At 42.6% G+C, this 21,797-nt stretch overlaps 1 protein-coding gene across 1 annotated transcript; it reads right to left on the minus strand.

Moving 5' to 3' along the window:
• Positions 1-12,820: 12,820 nt before the first annotated feature.
• Positions 12,821-15,245, minus strand: LOC134064081 (complement C1q-like protein 2). Its single transcript, XM_062519884.1, has 2 exons — positions 14,906-15,245; positions 12,821-14,408 (listed from the first exon to the last, which is right to left on the minus strand). Exons 1-2 carry the CDS (start codon positions 15,234-15,236, stop codon positions 14,125-14,127), a joined length of 615 nt encoding a protein of 204 aa, XP_062375868.1. The 5' UTR covers positions 15,237-15,245; the 3' UTR covers positions 12,821-14,124.
• Positions 15,246-21,797: the final 6,552 nt, after the last annotated feature.

The raw sequence follows: 21,797 nt of genomic DNA on the forward strand, positions 1-21,797 counted from the left end.
ATGATCGCTTTGCTAGCTATGCTAGCGGCGGTCATAATAATAATAATAATAATAACTTGGATTTATATAGCGCCTTTCATGGTACCCAAGGTCGCTTAACAAATGGGGGGGGGGGGGGGGGGGTTAGGGGTCAAAGGACTTTGTGAAAAGAAATGTTTTGAGGTGCTTTTTTAACATGGGCAGGGACGGGGCAGAGAGGACATGGAGTGGTAGGGTATTCCAGAGTGTGGGAGCATTGACAGAAAAAGCTCTGTCCCCAAAAGTCTGGGGGTGGCGAACAGGTCCTTGTCAGAGGACCGCAGGGAGCGTGACTGAGTGTAGGGGTGGAGGAGATCAGTGAGGTATTGTGGTGAGAGTCCATGGAGAGATTTGTAGGTGAGCAGGAGGATCTTGTAGGCGATGCGTGACTTGACTGGCAACCAATGGTGCTGTTGGAGAATGGGAGTGATATGCTGCGATGAGTTCTGAACATACTGGAGTCTGCTAAGGGCCTTGGTGGGCAGTCCAGACAGGACACCATTGCAGTAGTCCAGGCGGGAGGTTATGAAGGCATGGATGAGTGTCTCAGTTACTGAATGTGTGAGTGAGGGCCGGAGTTGTGAGATGCTTCTGAGGTGGTAGAAGGCAGACTTGGTGACGTTGTTAATGTGAGACCGGAAGAAGGGAGTGGAGTCCAGGACAACACCCAGGTTGCGCACCTCAGTAGATGGGGAAATGGAGCAGCCATCAACGACCAGGGCCATGTTGTGTTGTGAAAAGCAGCTCATGTACAATGCAGAGAAGTAATGTATAGCATGCTGTGTGTATCTAAGGATCGTATGAAAAACATACCTGTGGATGAGGCTGAGTACAGACCCATTATAGACACATCTGTTTCAAGATGGCCTCTACTCGTTTGCCTTTGTGTTTACTGGTCCTCGTCTTTGTCCTTGTCCTCTTCCACGTCCAATAGCTCTCTCACTCTTTGTCCTCCTAACTCTCACTCTCATTGCCTCCATGCTTGCAATCCACACACTTTGCAAAACTGTAGGTAATTCACTGTACAGCACTCTTTTTGTGGAACTTTAAACACAACTCACTGCTTACACTCAATTTCCAATTGCCACTCCTAGCAACATTATACATGTGTATGGCTATTATTTACACAAGTTTTGGCAACTGTCTGGCACACTGTCACATCATGAAAACTGTTTTAGATCATTTGTTCATTTTGAAATCAGTCTAAGCAGTGTAAATAAGGCCCAGGGAGCAGGAAGAGTGAGAATTAGGGGAGGCCGAGGAAGAGGATGTGGACGTGGAGGTGAAGAAGTAGGAGGTGAAGAAGCGAGAGGGAGAGGACGACAAGGACAAGGAGGTGAAGTTAGAGGAAGAAGACGGAGGAGCAAGAGGAGGATGTGGAGGGGGAAGAGGAAGGGTAAGAACAGTAAGAAACAGAATTACTGATGACATCAAAGCTACAGTAGTGCACCATGTTAACTATGGAATGACCCTGAGGGAAGCTGGCCAATGGGTTCAGCCTAACTTGAGCCGAAATGTTAGTTTCCATAAGGCTGCTTCGGTCCGCAACTGGTTTACAGATCACCCATGATTCATTGTACTCAACCTCCGCTCGTACTCTGCATTCTTGAATTCAATTGAAGAGTTCTTCTCTGCCTGGCGCTGGAAGATCTATGACCATCATCCCCATCAATGCATATAGCCCTTATATATCTATGGTCATCCTCATCAATGCATATAGCCCTTATATATCTATGGTCATCCCCATCAATGCATATAGCCCTTATATATCTATGGTCATCCCCATCAATGCATATAGCCCTTATACACAAACAATTCACAAAACCACACACCCAAACTGCAAAATGAAGCACCAAAACTACATTTGTGCTATGCACCATTTTAGTAAGGTAAGGTAAGGTAAGGTACTTTTATTTATATAGCGCATTTAATGTGCACTGAGTGCAACCCAAAGCGCTTTACACACAGAGACAGTGCCGAAACGGAGAGGCGTAGTCGCCAGTGTACCCATGACAACACAACAAACAAATTCACAAAATAACAAGACACAAGATGCCGGACGGAGTGGCGTAATCGCCAGCGTACCCGTGACACCAAGACATAAGACAGACAAACAAACACAAATCAAATAAATAAATAATAAAAGCAAACAAAATGAGAAAAGTCCACGCCAACTTAGTCCAAATTGACTGCATCAGTAGACGGCCGAGGGCAATTGAAAAAAACACTTTTAACACCAATTACTTGAAGTGTGGATATCTGTTTACAGAACTATGACAAAAGTATGACCTCAAACTGACATAGCCTACCTTGTGCACAGAGAAACGAAAAGCCAGATGTGTTTTGTATTCATACCATCAGTGTGTAGTTGGCACATTGTGTGCTTATAATAGGATGACTATGAAGGTGTGAAGAGTTTAGCAAGTTGTGTTCGCTTTTGCAAGAGAACTACAATGTTTTGCTGATTTGGTCAAAGGTTTTAGTTATTTGTGTGTAATTTTGCAAAAATAGCCAATAGTTACAAACAAATGTGTTTAAGCAATCATAAAAAAAACTGTAAGGCTTTCTCTGCATTTTAAAATACAATTTTGTATAGCTCTCAGCCCCTGACTGCAGTCTCTATTTTTTCCACTGGGTGATAAGATGTCAGAAGAAGCTCATATTTGCTGCTTTAATTACAAAGATCAAAGGTTCCCAAGATTAAATGCTATCAGTGTTGCACTCATAAATGAAGGTGTGCATGTGAGGTATTTCCTTGTTTCCTTGTTGTTTAGTGGAGGGCTGCTGATTAAGGAATCAGGTGTTTGTCCAACACGACGTGCATCAGGTGCCAAAGGGTTGTACTGTATGTGTGTGTGCTTCTGGTTACCCTGAAGTGACTAAACAACATCTCTGTGATTCATTTGTCGAAAATCACATACACAGCTGTGTACCCCCCTCCCCCCCCCCCTCCATGTTCTGTTCATCAATGCCTTAAAATTGCTCAACATTGTTGATAAACATTCCACCTTTTCTGAAATTCTAGATAGGCTCCGTTTGTGGGAGTCAAACTGATAACTGTAAGCAAGAGCAACATGCTCCCCATTTTTTATGAAGAGATCATGAGACACAAGGTTGATGTTCTCTGCAAGATTATTTTGAGGGCCAAGCTTAACCTTCAGGTTTCACTGGATTGGATTAGCACCAAATATTCGGATGTAAAAGGGTTCTTTCTTTCTTTCTTTCTTGCGTAAACATTGCCACTTTTAAGACTTTACTACATATCTATTTTACAGAACTTTTAAATTATGCACATGAAGCACTTTTAGGACACAATAAGCACTTTTATTGATCGCCAGATCTAAATGTGGATATTCTTTCTGCTATTTTTAGTCAATGCAACGCAATTTCGTTCAATGTGCACTGTGTCTATGTGTATACCTGAATGACACTAAAGTGATCTATCTATCTATTCATATCTATCTATCTATCTATCTATCTATCTATCTATCTATCTATCTATCTATCATACCACGTTCATATCGCTTCGCTGCACGGCGGTCATAACTATTCATTTTATTCACTAGCAGTGTAATGATAACTAGCAGCGGCAGCCAGAACCTGTTCTTTATGGAAATCTACGTACTGTACATGTGTGTTCAGCTGGGTGATCAGGTGCTGTATTTCCTTATACACCATTTTTGTTTATTTCTTAGTATTTGTTCTTTAAAAATCTCACACAGAAAACACAAAGTGTTGGTCAGTCCTTCTCACATGGGGAAGAGAGGTGGCCAGAGAAGGTGGTGTGGTGGTTCTGACTATCACACACATGCATTGGGCCACAGCTTCACATAGACCACATCTCCCACCTCCGGCAGCGTTTGAGGGAGTCACACTGCCACTTGATTGATAACTGTAAGAAAGGACAATATGCTCCCGATTTTTATGAGGAGAGAGTCCTGCACCTCTTGAAGAACCTATTCCATGAAGAAACACAACAAAAAGGTAGACCTCTCTTAAGACAAATGAATCACCCCAGTTTTGGCAACTGTCTGGCACACTGTCACATCATGAAAACTGTTTTAGATCATTTGTTCATTTTGAAATCAGTCTAAGCAGTGTAAATAAGGCACAGGGAGCAGGAAGAGTGAGAATTAGAGGAGGCCTAAGAGGATGTGGACGACTGGACGTGGAGGTGTGTTTGTGATTTTCGACAAATGAATCACACAGATGTTGTTTGGTCACTTCAGGGTAACCAGCAGCCTACAGTACATCATGCACACACAGGCCTACAGTACATCATGCACACACAGGCCTACAGTACATCATGCACACACAGGCCTACAGTACACCCCTTTGGCACCTGATGCACGTCGTGTTGGACAAACACCTGATTCCTTAATCAGCAGCCCTCCACTAAACAACAAGGCAACAAGGAAATACCTCACACGCACACCTTCATTTATGAGTGCAACACTGATAGCATTTAATCTTGGGAACTTTTGATCTTTGTAATTAAAGCAGCAAATATGAGCTTATTTTGACATCTTATCACCCAGTGGAAAAATAGAGACTGCAGTCAGGGGCTGAGATCTATACAAAACTGTATTTTAAAATGCAGAGAAAGCATTACAGTTTTTTTTATGATTGCTTAAACACATTGTTATTATTGGCTATTTTTGCAAAATTACACACAAATAACTAAAACCTTTGACCAAATCAGCAAAACATTGTAGTTCTCTTGCCCTCCACTAAACAACAAGGAAACAAGGAAATACCTCACGTGCACCTTCATTTATGAGTGCAACACGATAGCATTTAATCTTTATTAAACCTCTGATCTTCATTATGTGTGGCCCAATTAGACGACCATTGTTTTTGAATCAGAAGATGTTCCTCTGTCCAGCAACAGTAAAACCATCCACCAAAGCCACTGCGAATGTGAGATAATGCCCTAAAAATGACCAATTTTAGAGGGATGAAAATTCTGCTTTCAGTGGTGCAGATAACCCCCTAGTGCACCTTTTGGTCTTTAAAACTATCTAAGCTCTATGGAAACATAAAGCTTGTGTTCATATCTTTATCAGGATAATCAGGGTAGAAATGGCAATTTCAGTCATTTTCATCCATGAATTGTTGGATTTTTGAGGGTCTCTGAGACGGGTCCCAGAACTCCATAACAAAAAACAGCTGGAGGGTTTTAAGTAGATGGCTGTTCATAGTTCCACATACTTATCACATATACAAAGTATGAGCCGATTTGGCCGACCCCCTTCTTCCCACCTCCTGCTTGTTCTGCCTGGTTTTCTCGTGCAATGACTCTTAAGTCTTCCCATCTGCTTGAACTATTTAGGACCATGATTCCCTCCTCATCTCCTTCACTGTTCCAAGTTTGTTGTAGCCTTTTGCTGTCTGCATGCGGACCTTTGTCCCTCTGCCAGCGACTTGTCATGGCAGCGCTTCAGGGTGAGCCTTTTGTTGAGGAGTTGAGCATTGACTTGTTTGGCATTCCTCATGGTAGGCGTTACCCACTGTTATCACTGAGTGCTTTTTGTTAGTCGAAGTCGAACAAAGTCCTGACAAAGAGCAGAGATAAAACTGGTGAACAGACCAGAGCAGTGACAGAGCTGTGTGTGTTGAGCATGAGGATGAAGACTCCCGGAACTGTGCTGCTGTTGCTGTGGGCTGGTGTGGTTATGGTTGCAGCAGAGAGTGGAGACCTCCAGCATGAAGCTCCAGGTGCTGCCACAACCTCCGACGAAAAGATTAGCCTGTCTGATGTCAACACTCTGCTGAGGGAGATGACCGCTCTGATAACGGAGCAGAGAGTGGAGCTCAGACACACCAAGACACAAATGGAGGCCATGGAGAAGAAAGCAGAGACCATGGAGACTAGACTGAAGACCAGTGAGAAGAAAGCAGAGACCATGGAGACCAGACTGAAGACCAGTGAGAAGAAAGCAGAGACCATGGAGACCAGACTGAAGACCAGTGAGAAGAAAGCAGAGACCATGGAGACCAGACTGAAGACCAGTGAGAAGACAGCAGAGACCATGGAGACCAGACTGAAGACCAGTGAGAAGACAGCAGAGACCATGGAGACCAGACTGAGGGCCAGTGAGGGTCAAATATTGACTCTGCAGAGAACAGATGCAGGTACTGTAAATGAGGGCAAACTAAATGTTACGGTAACACTTTATAATAAGGGTACATGAATTCTCATGAACTAATGCATGAATTAATGCATGAATTACGTATTAGTTAATCCATTAATATATCATGAATCATTATGACTTATCATGAATTCACTGATTGTCATTAATGAATTAATACATAAATAACTCATCATCTTAAGCATTAAGTACGGTTGGGTTATCATCATGAATCATGATTAATTAAGCATGATCATGATGACTTTTTGTCAGACAAAATTTTGGACATCACCGTCATGGAGAAAAAAGAAAAGTAATTACACATGAATTCATGTTAACTAAATGTCATGAATTATCATGAGTTAATTCATTAACTAATGCATTAATTATACATGAAAATCTCATTAATAAACATGAATTAATAGTATGTCATTAATGACATCAGGTATGGACAACAAATTCATCTTGAGCATTACAGTGGGTAAATCATTATGAATAATGATCAATTACACATGATCATAGTGATTTCTAGGTTTTTGAAATGTGCTACAAGGGGTAAGTAAACTATACATTAACTCATCATGAACTAATTAAGACCATTTTCAGAGAATATCAAAGAATCCACATCGTTCAAATATAGGCATGTCCTCATTAGCGCATTATCTTTTCATTAGTTAATCATGTCTGTGGCCCCTCAGATAAAGTGATGAACAGGTGGTGCTTTAAATGCATGAAGTTTGAAGTCATGCAAAAATGGTCAATTTACATTAATTAATGATGAATTACTCATGAGTTCATCATGTTTGTGGCCCCTCACCTAAAGTGGTAAATGGACCCTTCTTTATCACTGACGAAAGAAGTGGATTCTTCGATATTCTCTGAAAATGGTCTTAATTAGTTCATGATGAGTTAATGTATAGTTTACTTACCCCTTGGAGCACATTTCAAAAACCTAGAAATCACCATGATCATGTGTAATTGATCATTATTCATAATGATTTACCCACTGTACCTAATGCTCAAGATGAATTTGTTGTCCATACCTGATGTCATTAATGACACACTATTAATTCATGTTTATTAATGAGATTTTCATGTATAATTAATGCATGAGTTAATGAATTAACTCATGATAATTCATGACATTTAGTTAACATGAATTCATGTGTAATTACTTTTCTTTTTTCTCCATGACGGTGATGTCCAAAATTTTGTCTGACAAAAAGTCATCATGATCATGCTTAATTAATCATGATTCATGATGATGTGCCAACCGTTCTTAATGCTTAAGATGATGAGTTATTTATGTATTAATTCATTAATGACAATCAGTGAATTCATGTTAAGTCATAATGATTCATGATATATTAATGGATTAACTAATGCGTAACTAATGCGTTACCTGTTACGTGCACACAAATGGACAGATTGCACATGAGGGTTAACTTAACATTACTTACCTGCACACAAATGGACAGATTGCACATGAGGGTTAACTTAGCATTACTTACCTGTACACAAATGGACAGATTGCACATGAGGGTTAACTTAAAGAGGAACTATGCAGGATTGGCGATTTCATCTCTGGTATCGGTTTTGTTTTTCGTTTTCGCTCGTTTTATGCTTGCATTTTCTCTGCAGAGCTTCCCCGACAGCTTTAGCGTGTATATTTATACATGTATAGGCTATATTTAAATATATAAATTGCAAGCGTGGTTCTTCATCTCAGAATTCCAGATGTAAACAAGGAGCGATCGTCTCCTGCAGAAAGTTGCATAGGGTCTCTTTAAAATTACTTACCTGCACACAAATGGACAAGTTGCAATTTGCAAGTAAATAATACATGATAAGACGGACAAAATCATATTTTAGGCTGACTAGTCTAATGACTGCAGGCTGATAGTCATGTTTGCTTATTTATTTTTCTGGTGAAAGAATTTTGTCTCAGGCTATAAAGCAAATCAACTTTTCTAGTTTTGCAGATTCATAGTAGTTTTATATTATAATACTGATATGGCTATTGCCTACCAAACAAACAATTGAATTAGCATCTTTGCTTTGTACTGCCTTGCACTATATTTATATCTAATCTTATTTATATATACTGTATATCTATATATATATATATATATATATTAGGGCTGGGACTTTAACGTGTTAATTAAGATTAATTAATTACACAAACATTAAAGCGTTAAAAAAATTTACGCATTTTAATTGTATTTATTTTTGCAACGCGGAACGTTTCTCACTGAATGAGTTTCAGACGGACCGATTATACTGGAGCACCAACTAACTCGCATGAGTTCGGTTCAGACAACAACAAACCACAGTGGCAGAGTGTACATGAACAAAGAAGCTGATGTGACCGCGTTGGTTGGCCCCGTGGATGGGAAATGTTACAAAAAACGAAACGCTCCTTCACCTCCTTGTCCTCTTCCTCCTCCTCTTTCTCCTACTTCTTCACCTCCACGTCCTCTTCCTAGGCCTCCACTAATTCTCACTCTTCCTGCTCCCTCCATTGTACTCCACACGGATATCTTACCTGTGCCTTATTTACACTGCTTAGGCTGATTGCAAAGTGAACTAATTATCTAAAACAGTTTTCATGATGTGACCGTGTGCCATACAGTTGGCCAATCAGTGTAAATGATAATAAATGTGTGTATAATTTTGCAAGGAGTGTGTTGGGCATTTAAAAATTGAGTTGTGTTTAAAGTTCCGCAAAAAGAGTGCTGTGCAGTGAATTGTGCCTACAGTTTTGCAAGTGTGTGTTACAAAATTGCAAACTGAGTGCAAAGCAGTGTTTGTGCTTTTAGTTTTGCTAACTGAGTGAGTGGTTTTGCTACGTATTAATAGTTTTAGAAATTGTGCTACAAGAATCACGATTAGCGCTCATAAAAAATTGTAAGCAGTCACAACAATTTTGATGTCAAACAACCCAAGATTGGCCGAGATGTGAGCTCACTTCCTGTTTGGCGGCCTCGCCGCTATTTTCGATTGGCTGTTGCGGGAGAACGATTTAAGATATCATTCCGAAAAGCAAGGCCTTTTTTAGACTCGGGCTGAAGATCATCGGTGTGAAGTTTCGTGAAGATCGTATTTTGCAACCTGTGGAAATGTTTCAGTGTTTTTTATTAAATCCAATATGGCGGCCAAAACAAATATGCTGAAGTCACAAATTCAGCTGGGTCAGCCTAAGAACCTCCCACAGTATAACCAGGCACCAGTAGCAAGTTTTAATTCCAAACACATCAACAGCTACAGGCCAAAATGCCTTTTTGCTAATTGCAGCGCCCTCTAGAGGTCAAAGGTCACCACATTTCTTGAGCCGCCTCCTAATGGGGTCCTGAGTCCATGTGTCCAAGTTTGGTTTTGATGCGTGCAAGGGTTGCTGAAATATGAGCCCACTTGTTCACCAGTTCCTGTTTGGTGGCTTCGCTGCAAATTTCGATTGGCTGTTATGGCCAACGGTAAAAGGTCCGAAGACGAAAAGCACAAGCTGTAGTTGTCTTCGTCTGAAGATGCTCTGTGTCAAATTTGGTGAAAATCAAAGAAACAATGTGACCTCCAATACATTTGAAGTGTTTTTGACAAAATGGCGGAAAATCCATCATGGCAGAAAATGACGTTGGGTTGAACTCGGGTAGGTCCAAGGATTCCATAGATACCTGATTTTTGAAAATTGGCCCAAGGGGTCAAAAGTTACATGAACGCATGTCAAACTTTGACCTGTTGGTGGCACTAGAGCATATGATGTGCCGACATGAAACTTGGTGACATGAATCATGGGACTGTCCCCAATCAGTGTGCCAAATGCACAACTTTTCTCCATTCGGTTCTATGGGCTGCCATTGACTTCCATGGTATAATAATAGTAATAGGACAACGTAGCAAAACAATGGGTGCCTTCACAGCTTCGCTGCTTGGCCCCCAATAAAACCCATGATATTCGAATGACATGCTGAAATATATGCCACTGTACCTGTGATGAAGACATTTCACACGCAACGCTGGCAGTCTGCCCAAGACATAAAAACTCCTCCTGCAGAGTTCGGGGGTAACTTCTTGTCAACAAATCCACGTGTATCCTACAAAGCTTGATTAGTTAGCAGTTATATGTGCTAAGTTAGCTCAACACTAAAACGACTGCCCACTGACCAATCAATTATCTTGAAAAACGAATCTGCACAGATCTGAACTGAAAGCCTCAAATGTATCACATAACTGCTATCGTAGAAGCCTATCACTTAACTCAATACCCAGAGTTAAGGCTTTATGCAGCCGCAATATGTCTAGATAGCCTTTACAGTATGTCTAACTTGCTTCTTAAGATACCCCACTGGTGTAACCGTGACAGATTTTACGACAGTAGTAGAAGACAATACTGTTTCCCAACTGTAGGGGGACTCCGAGAAGCAAAACTTCCATGGTGTTACTTTAATGAAGTAGGGGAAGGTGGGTTACTGAACACTTTATTTAAGTAGGGGGAAGGATACGTGTTAATACATGTGGATATGTGCTCCTTCTGGCTTTACTGAAGCAAAGCAAGTAAGGTGCCTACTTTTGCATAGTGGCCTACTGTATGTGCAGAATCAAGTTTACCATTGCTTTCCTGAAATATTTAAGTTCTTTTCAAACATTGTCTGGATGGCAGTATGTGTTGCTCAAACGTGTCCACATGCTTCAGAGTTGCTGTTTTGCCAGATGTGCAAGATGTCCATTCCATAGGCAACAAAATGCTTAATAGACAAATGAAATGGAAAACTTTGATAAATGCACTAATCATTTCTAATATAAAAAATATATACTTTGGACAGCATTTTTAAATGTATCATTGTGGTTTTTGGTGCCTAGGAAGAAAAATTGCTTTTGCAGTCTCCCTGGAGATAGACATAAACAGATACACAGGGCCCTTCAATACTGGGACAACCCTGGTCTATAAACACATCATCGCCAACATAGGCAATGTATACAACCCCCACACAGGTAAATATCATTTTAAAATGCCATCTAGTCTTGTCATCAGTGTGTGTATGTGTATGTGTATGTGTATGTGTGTGGGTGTGTGTGTGTGTGTGTGTGACCTGCAGTTCATTTCTCCTTCAGGATTCTTCACAGCACCGGTGAAGGGAGTTTATGATTTTAATTTTTACGTCTATGGTGGTGGCGGCCCTATTTCAATTGGAGCTCACCTACGTAGGAACAGGGTGTCGCATGTGATGGCGTTCACCGGTGGAGACGATCATTCCATAAGCGCCTCAAACGGTGTGAGTCTGCTTCTGGAGGTGGGAGATGTGGTGGATATATACCTGCCTGCCAATCAGAGAATAATAGACAACGGCAACCATCACAGCACCTTCAGAGGGCATCTGCTGTTCCAGGTCTAACACGCACATTGCAGGCAGTCAGCTGACCATTTAGGAAATGTGTGAGAAATACATACACACATACAGTCAATCCATCCATCCAATCAATCAATCAGAAGTTAAAAGTTTGGTAATTCACATTCACTTGCTAGTTGGCTTTTGCTTTCACTGTGCACAGAAGGATCTGCATTCTGCACATTCCAGATGACAGGGATCTGCACTGTATGGTGGTTCCTCTTTATCATACGCTGTTTCACAAGTCTTTTTATATAGAATATGTTCATCCAGACATCATGTGGGCAGCAGTGGCTCAGAAGGTAGAGGCATCTTCCAGCAACAGGAAGGTGGCCGGTTCAGGAGTCTTCCAGCAACAGGAAGGTGGCTGGTTCGAGCCCAACTCCTCCTGACCCTGCTGAAGTGCCCTTGATCAAGACACTGAACCCCAGTGCTCCCGATGAGCAGGTGGTGGCCTTGCATGGCAGCCTCTGACATTGGTGTGTGTGTGTGTGTGTGGGTGAATTATTATAAAGTGCTTTGGGTGCTTGGAGCTGATTAAAAACTGCCAATAAAATGGAACAAGCTAATTTTCACATCTAAAATAAAATGTTGTTGGACCTACTGTGTTTATGATTGGAGAAAGACAACATTTTGAATTTTACAGTAGACACAGAAACACGCAGAAACACACACAAACACACGTGCACACGCATTATTAATCACTCCATGACTGTCGGCCACAGTCCATGATTCCAAAAAGTCCATGATTAGCGAGTCATTCCAAGTTAGAAACAGCTGAGTTACAGTATTGACACAGAGGGCAATAAAGCCATACAGTATTGACACACAGGTGAATCAAAGCCTTGCAATACTGACACACAGGTAAATCAAAGCCCACAGTAATGACATAGAGGTAGCGCAGTTGTATGTGTCTGTCTGTGTGTAATACACCTACTGTATGTCAGTGCTGTAAGGTATCTGTGTCATACACCTGTGTAGAATATTAGTGACCAAGACGGCCAACCCATGAGTTACAGTAGGATATGTGCTGAGGTGTAGGAGGAAAAGAACTTGCAGGAGAGGTTGTTGTCGGCTCAAAGATGTCAGGATTGTTTACGCTGGCAGTTGCTATAAATGCCAACCTGTGTTGAATTGTGCATGCGTGCACGAGTGCTACTGTATACTCCTCCCAACGTTGGCCCACAACATCCCATAAAAGGCAACCAGTGTTGAATTGTGCATGCGTGCACAAGTGCTATACTCCTCCCAACGTTGGCCCACAACATCCCATAAAAGGCAACCCGTGTTGAATTGTGCATGCGTGCACGAGTGCTATAGTCCTCCCAATGTTGTCCCACAACATCCCATAAAAGGTCAATGCAAAAAAAATGATACTGATCATTTTATTGGCTATCTTTGAAATGATGGAGACGTCACATCAATCTGGAAAAGGAAGTCAAAGTTGGCAGACACAAGTGTACTGTACCTACAGTATGTGAATGAATTAAGGGCCTATCGACTGGTTCTGTATTAAAATAACTTAAAAACCATATCCTATGTTTTGCCATGTGTTTGGGCTCATCATATAAAGCACACCATGAGGTGCAAAGTATTAATACTTAGCCTACTGAAACAGATTATCTAGTATCAGCTGGGTTTCTGGTTGATACAGAATACCTTGCAGTCTAGTAATCTGTGGGAGAAAAGATGTAAGATAAGCGCAGCGATGCTTAAATGGTGTTCGTTTTGGAAATTTTGGGAAAAGGTTCTCATTATAGGCACTTATATTTGGTTCACAAAAAACAATATCTCCTTGCACATTCGTGGGTGTCAATGTCAGCAGAAGTCAACATAAAATATTTTGCATTAATTGGAATAAATGTCACATTAGGCTACACCGTGAACATGAACTTTATTTAGGCTCACAGTCAGCGCAAGTACTGTAGTAGATCACACTATCGGGAGAGGCATGAGATGATATTAATATTACAGTATTAAGGAATGTTAATATATAAACGTGATTTACTGAAAATGTTTGCTGTTTAGTGTAGACCTATTTGTCTGCAGCCTTGGCTACTTATTTTTATAAACTGTGTTAAATATTGTAAAGCAACACATTGTAAAGTCATCTATTCATACAGTACAATTATCCTAGTTAAAATAAAGATGAGTTGTGAAAGATGGAGAGAATTTGTTTGTGTGCATGCTGTGTGTCAATGTTCGAGTGAGTATGTATGAGTGTATTTGTGTGTGTGTGTGTGTGTGTGTGTGTGTGTTCCCAGTTAGTGCAGCATAATACACGGCCAAACTGGCACCACGTGTCTTTATTTTAACAGCGTGTGATTTTATAATCATCCAAGATTCCAGAGCGCTGGAGAGCACCTGATGGGAACAGAAGCTACCCCGTGTAAACAGAAGTTACCCCGTGTGAACAGAAGTTACCCCGTGTGAACAGAAGTTACCCCGTGTGAACAGAAGCTACCCCGTGTGAACAGAAGCTACCCCGTGTGAACAGATGGCACAACAGAAAAACAAAAAAGGCAGTTAATGTACTGTAAACCAAGGTACTGAGTGGTCTTTGTGTTGGAAGCCTTGAGTCTCTTCTAACATCACACAGGGAAGAGCAGGTGTCCAGAGAAGGTGGTGTGGTGGTTGTCGTTGTCCCTGGCCCAGCCGTTGGGCCACAGCTTCAGGTAGACCACGTCCCCCACCTCCAGCAGCAGAGAGGCCCCATTGGAGGGCTTCACATACTTAGCCGTCTGCTCAGCGTAGGCAAGAACTATGTGTTGGGCGTTTTTATAGAGTGATACCCCGGTAGGGGTGCTTGCATGACCATTCCCAAAGATGAAAAAGACAAAGTGGTACACCCCTCTGACTGGGGCTGTGAACACTCCTGAAACAGCAACAAAGAAAGTTGAATCTAAGACATTTAGGGAACTGAAAAAGCCCATACGGACAGTAGTAGAACGGCATTTTGTAGTAAGTCTCCAAACTGTGATAATTCACTTTTTGTCATAATAACTGCATTTTCGCAACACAGGTTGGTCAAGATACAGTTTTTCTACAGACAATATCTATGCAAAAGTCTCAGATAAGACTTGCTGTTTTAGCAATGTTATGTGATGACATGCATATACAGTAACAGTATATTCAGTACATACTGTACACATACACACACACATACTGTACACACATATATATATATATATATATATATATATATATATATATATATATTTATATATGTCATTATCTCTTCAGTGGAATACAACAAGAAGAAGTCATATTGGAAACACAAAACTGTTTCTCTGGCTCGAGTTGCAGTCGTAGGACACATAGGGACCTATGAACGCAAAGTGCATCAAAATTCACACACATTCTTCCCTGTACCTGTGTTTGGGTTATAAGCACTTCCAATGTTGATGAATGGATGTTTGAAGACCAGGGGGGTTGCGTCTTTAAAGGGTCCAAAGGTCCCATCTCCTAGTGAGGCAGAAAAAGAAACCCTCCTCTGCTCTCTCTCCCTCCTCAGCTCCTCCACCTGACTCCCCGTGATGTTCACATTTCCTCCTACAGCTCTCACAGCTGCTGCCTGCTCCTCCTGTTTCTCCTTTAGCTCCTTAATTACAGCTCTCTGCTCCTCGACTGTCTTCTCACTGGCTCTCAATCTGGTCTCCATGGTCTCTGCTTTACTTTCACTAGCAGTCAATCTGGCCTCCATTTGTGTCTTAGTGTATCTGAGCTCCACTCTCTGCTCCTCAGCTGTCTTCTCACTGGCTCTCAGTCTGTTCTCCATGGCCTCCATTTGTGTCTTGGTGTGCCTGAGCTCCACTCTCTGCTCCTCGACTGTCTTCTCACTGGATCTCAGTCTGGTCTCCATGGCCTCCATTTGTGTCTTGGTGTGCCTGAGCTCCACTCTCTGCTCCGTTATCAGAGCGGTCATCTCTCTCAGCACAGTGTGGATGTCAGGCTGGCAGGTTTGTTGGGTGGAGGCTGCAGCTGCACCTGGAGCTTCATGCTGGAGGCCTCCACTCTCTGCTGCAACCACAACCACAGCAGCCCACAGCAACAGCAGCACAGCTCCAGCAGTCTCCATCTTCATGTTCAACACACACACACACACGCACATACGCGCGCGTGGCTCTGGCTATAGACTGTTCTCCAGCTCTGCTCTCTGTGAGGACTTTATAAAGGCTTCAAAGCCTAACCAGTTAAACAAATACAGGCACTGGTGTGGTGAGTCTCTGGACTCAAGGATCCTCTCTGCAAGGACTTTGAGTTCCTTTTATGCCCCAGAGGTCATGTGATGTGATTGTGAAATGTCTGAAGGTTGTGCCACTATCAGTAGCAGAGGGGAAACCCAGGATTTCATGTGGGAATTTGTAGTACAAATACTGTAACACCACAATGAAACTTGTTCTTTGTCTTCTTCACAGGTATACTGCAGTTAGGAACAAAACAATTCATACTCCTGACAAATATTTATCATTTAATGTTGATTTCCTCTTGACTAATATGTTTGCTCTGACTGACAATGCCTCTGTCACATGGCATGGCTAAAGGTTGTAAGAAAATGTACAAATATGGAATCAAAAAAGCAGTGTTTCATCTCTCTTTTTTACATTTCTTTGAAAAATGGCATTTCCAAAATTGTTCACACCGTTTGGCTGTATGTTTTGGATCATTGTGTGGTTCAGTGGTCCAGTGCTATTGTGGCTGGTCTCTCGGCAGAATCTTCTCCTCCACAATCTTACTGTAAGAAGTGCCTCAGAATACACGCTGTTTTTATGAGTTTGGTAAAATGCACCTACCTGGGTGAAAGTAGTCTATGGTGTTGCCAAAAAAGGGATTACTTCAACAAATGTGCTCAGGCATTTGAGAATTTAATTCGGAGAACGGGGTTTAGTTTTTGAGCAACTGTGAAAAACTGTAATAAGAAATAGCATGCGCACTGTCTCGAACAGAGGGGGAAATATAGCTAATCCTACCAAGGGGTAGCCTAACATGCCAGACCCACATGAAGATGTAGGGTATAGGAATATAGCTAATCCTACCAAGGGGTAGCCTAACATGCCAGACCCATATGAAGATGTAGGGTATAGGAATATAGCTAATCCTACCCAGGAGTAACCTAGCATGCCAGACCCACATGAAGATGTAGGGTATAGGAATATAGCTAATCCTACCCAGGGGTAACCTAGCATGCCAGACCCACATGAAGATGTAGGGTATAGGAATATAGCTAATCCTACCCAGGGGTAGCCTAGCATGCCAGACCCATATGAAGATGTAGGGTATAGGAACTCACCATAGCAGGGCTCAATTGGAAGGGTGGGGATAAACGGTTCTCTTTCAAATTCCCTCCCCACACAATAGGATAGCGCTAAACAAATAATCTTCTTGTTTTCAAGTAGCAGGATGCATAACGGTGGCAATATAGCTAATCCTACCAAGGGGGGCTTTATTAAAACGGATCCAGGTCCTCAGTACATTGGTTATATTTATGCTCTGAAGAAATTGATCCTATTTTCAACATATATTGTTTAACAAATAAAAAAAGAAACACCACAAGCTGTGTTGTCTCTGTCTGCACACAAAAATGTGTTAAAATCATCACCTTGTGTTGTTTTCAGCACATTCGTTTTAAGAGTGAATGGTCAATAACAAACACACACACACACACACACACACACACACACACACACACACACACACACACACACACACACACACACACACACACACACACACAACTTCATAAGTTCATGGAGAAGTATTTACTGTACCATATGTTTGGATCCCATCATATCTTCAGATGTACTTTATAAGAGTGACCACTAGATGGGGATAGATCCCCAGGAGTGGGAGAGCTCAGCTGCTACTCCTCTTCCTCTGGCTCTCCAACCCACACGCTCCTCAGACCCGTTTAACGGGTGGACACAGTGTGGCACAGATTGACAAAGGACGGACAAACAAGCAAACAAACAAACAAACAAACAAACAAACAAATACCTTTCAGGTGGGAAACATTTCACCAACCTCCAGGCACATGAAATGCACTGCATATTTGAGTGTACATGAATGTGTGTGTGTGTGTGTGTGTGTGTGTGTGTGTGTATGAGTGCCTATGTGTTTGGACATGTGCATACAGTGTGTGAGTTGGTGTGTGAGAGCATAAAGCATGCATGTGTACATTTGTGCATGTGAATATGTTGTGTGTGTGTGTGTGTGCTGTATGTGTGTGTATGTGCACATGGTGTGTGTGTGTGTGTGTGTGTGTGTGTGTGTGTGTGTGTGTGTGTATGTGTGTGTGTGTGTGTGTGTGTGTGTTTGTGTGTGTGCAGGAGGCACCTGTGTATACTGGAGCAGACAGACAGATTAAAAGGGAGGCGTTGTGAAGCCGATTGCAGTCTTTAGGATCTTCCTTTAAGTCAGGCTTTGGGGATACTATGATGACACACAGCTAAAGTGGGCCAACACGCTGGCATGTGTGTGTGTGTGTGTGTGTGTGTGTGTGTGTGTGTGTGTGTGTGTGCGCATATGTGTGGGGGGTTGGGCTGCCCAGCCCAAAGCAGATTTGAGATTTTAGCACAGTCTCTCCGCCATACCCATACACTCGACTGCATGTTTAGCACAGTCTCTCTGCCATACCCACACACACGACTGCATGTTGTACGCACTTTCATACACTCACTAAACACAAGTGCAATTCAAATATTTTCCTCCTGTAACACACACACACACACACACACACACACACACACACACACACACACACACACACACACACACACACACAGAGAACTGCTCAGTAGTCCCCAATACAGACGATGGCAGAGCATGTACCCTCTGATGCATCGCTGTGCTTCTCCATCTGGCCTCTCACACACATTTGGGATATTTCTCCTCATCTCTGCTGGTCTCCTGTAACACACACACACAAACACCTTTATGTTTATCTCTGTCTCTATCAATCTCTGCACACACACAAATACACACACACACACACACCCTTTATCTATCGAGTAGTCACACGACCAAGTATGGTGAGACAAAATAAAACGTGGTGCATTTCTAAGCAGGTAAGAGGGATAACTATATTGTGTGGCGCAGTAATATCCTCACTCTTGCACTTTCAGTTTCACTTTCACGTTTTATTTTGTCTCACCACACTTGGTCGTGTGACTACTCGTGTAACTGTATTTTAATAGGGAAAACATTGAGGTGTTTGGTCACTTCTAACTTCATCTCTGTTTGGATCCTCATAAATGCATTGGGCTAGCTAAATGCTATAAAAGTTGCGCCGCGCGCCAGAGCCAGTGAGTGCACGCATTGAAACGTGAGAGGTATGTATCAACTCGTCTTAATTAAGCGAATAACGTAGTTTAATATGAAAAAACGGTGAAGTGTTCCTTTAAACCTAGTTTATAGGCTACAACAAAACACCCCTTGTCAGCCTCCTGCATTCCCCTTTCCGCGGGTGTCTCCCCAATGCTTCGGTGCCTTAATGCATGTTTGGTGCACGTCTGAAAGTTGACTGAGGAGACAAGGTATTGCTTACCTGTCATTGTTGATGCGTTGAACGCGCTTCTCACAACGTGTGTTAGTAGCCTCCTTATTTAAGGTAATCCAGACAGACATTCTTTTCCCAAGAGCTACAGCTACATCACATAGTTTTAAACTATTGTGATTTGTTCAGCAGCTAAGTAGGCTATAGGGTGATATGAATGTATCTCTATTAATTGGCCACGTTCTTATTATCAAAATGTTTGCTGTCTTCCAATCCAGTCAATCAAGTCTTTTGTAACTTTTCAAGTATCAATTGTAAATTTTCTCATGCCATTTAAAGTAATAAAAGAAAAAAAAAAAATCTGAAGTATGGAAAATAAAATGAGATTAAGAACTATGTTGCATTGCTGCATCATATTGAATCGAATCGTATCGCATCGTATCGAATCGAATCGCACTGAATCGTGCTGTATTAAACCGCATTCACACCCCTAATAGAGACCCAGCACATAGGGACCCAGCACATAGGGACATAGAGACCCAGCACATAGGGACCCAGCAGCACATTGAGACCCAGCACATAGGGACCCAGCAGCACATAGGGACCCAGCACATAGAGACATAGAGACATAGAGACCCAGCACATAGAGACCCATCACATAGGGACCCACCACATAGAGACATAGAGAACCAGCACATAGGGACATAGAGACCCAGCACATAGGGATATAGAGACCCAGCACATAGAGACCCAGCACATAGGGACATAGGGACCCAGCACATAGAGACATAGAGACCCAGCAGCACATAGGGACCCAGCACATAGGTACATAGAGACCCAGCAGCACACAGGGACATAGGACCCAGCACATAGGGGCATAGAGACCCAGCACATAGGGACATAGGGACCCAGCACATAGGGACATAGAGACCCAGCAGCACATAGGGACCCAGCACATAGGGACATAGAGACCCAGCACATAGGGACATAGGGACCCAGCACATAGGGGCATAGAGACCCAGCACATAGGGACATACTGAGCCAGCACATAGGGACCCAGCACATAGAGACCCAGCACATAGGGACATAGGGACCCAGCACATAGGGGCATAGAGACCCAGCACATAGGGACATACTGAGCCAGCACATAGGGACCCAGCACATAGAGACCCAGCACATAGGGACATAGGGACCCAGCACATAGGGACCCAGCACATAGGGACATACTGAGCCAGCACATTGGCATTATAGGTAATGGGACAGCAGAGGTTCAGGTGAGAGACAGTCAGAATGGCAGTCTCTCTCTCTCTTTCTCTCTCTCTCTCTCTCTCTCTCTCTCTTTTTGCCTCCACTCAATCTCTCTCTCTCTCTGCCCCCACCCCCGTTTAACTTCCTGTTGGTTGGGGTTGCGTGTGAGAGAATTACGGCGGATTACCGTGACTGAGCGCTGCTCTCATTACCCCACATCCAGTTTCCAAACACTCACGTTCAGAGGGCCTCTTGTCGGCTGACGGACCGCAAGCCATGCGTCCCCCTCGCGAGCTCCCTCCCCCCCCCCCATCCACTGCCGCTTATCTCACTTTAGCATACACTGACCACCGTGGGCTGATTTCAACATGGCTCCACAGAGATGCACCTGTCAGACAGCTGCACACGTTGTAGGTTGCTTAAACCGAATTAGAATGTCAAAACCCCTGTTATTTACTTCATTAGTTGTGTCGGGCTGGTTTCATTGTTATATGTAATTAGTTATTGACTTGATTAGTTGTGTTGGGGCTGTTCTCGTTATTTACGTGATTAGTTGTATTGGGGCTGGTCTCTTTGTTATTTACGTGATTAGTGACTAGTTGTGTCGGGGCTGGTCTCGTTGTTAATTGCGTGATTAGTGATTAGTTGTGCTGGGGCTGGTCTCGTTATTTACGTGATTAGTTGTGTTGGGGCTGGTCTCGTTTTTATTTACGTGATTAGTGATTAGTTGTGTCGGGGCTGGTCTTGTTGTTATTTACGTGATTAGTTGTGTCGGGGCTGGTCTCGTTGTTATTTACGTGATTAGTGATTAGTTGTGTCGGGGCTGGTCTTGTTTTGCTATTTACTTCATTAGTTGTGTTGGGGCTGGTCTCGTTATTTACGTGATAAGTTGTGATGGGGCTGGTCTCGTTGTTATTTACGTGATTAGTTGTGTCGGGGCTGGTCTCGTTGTTATTTACTTCATTAGTTGTGTCGGGGCTGGTCTCGTTATTATTTACATAATTAGTGATTAGTTGTGTCGGGGCTGGTTTCGTTGCTATTTACGTGATTAGTGATTAGTTGTGTCGGGGCTGGTCTCGTTTTGCTATTTACTTCATTAGTTGTGTCGGGGCTGGTCTCGTTGTTATTTATGTGATAAGTTGTGTCGGGGCTGGTCTCGTTGTTATTTACATGATTAGTTGTGTCGGGGCTGGTCTCGTTGTTATTTACTTCATTAGTTGTGTCGGGGCTGGTCTTGTTGTTATTTATGTGATTAGTTGTGTCGGGGCTGGTCTCGTTGTTAAACGTGATTAATGATTAGTTGTATCGGGGCTGGTCGCGTTGTTATTTACGTGATTAGTCGTGTCGGGGCTGGTTTCATTGTTATTTACTTCATAGTTGTGTCGGGGCTGGTCTCGTTGTTAAACGTGATAAATGATTAGTTGTATCGGGGCTGGTCTCGTTGTTATGTTACTTCATTCGGGGCTGGTCTTGCTGTATGTTTGATGCCGTTGTCCACACAGTTCATGCCAAGCGCCTTCCCAG

This window comes from Sardina pilchardus, chromosome 18 (assembly GCF_963854185.1).
Source record: "Sardina pilchardus chromosome 18, fSarPil1.1, whole genome shotgun sequence".
Classification (NCBI taxonomy): Eukaryota; Metazoa; Chordata; class Actinopteri; order Clupeiformes; family Clupeidae; genus Sardina; species Sardina pilchardus.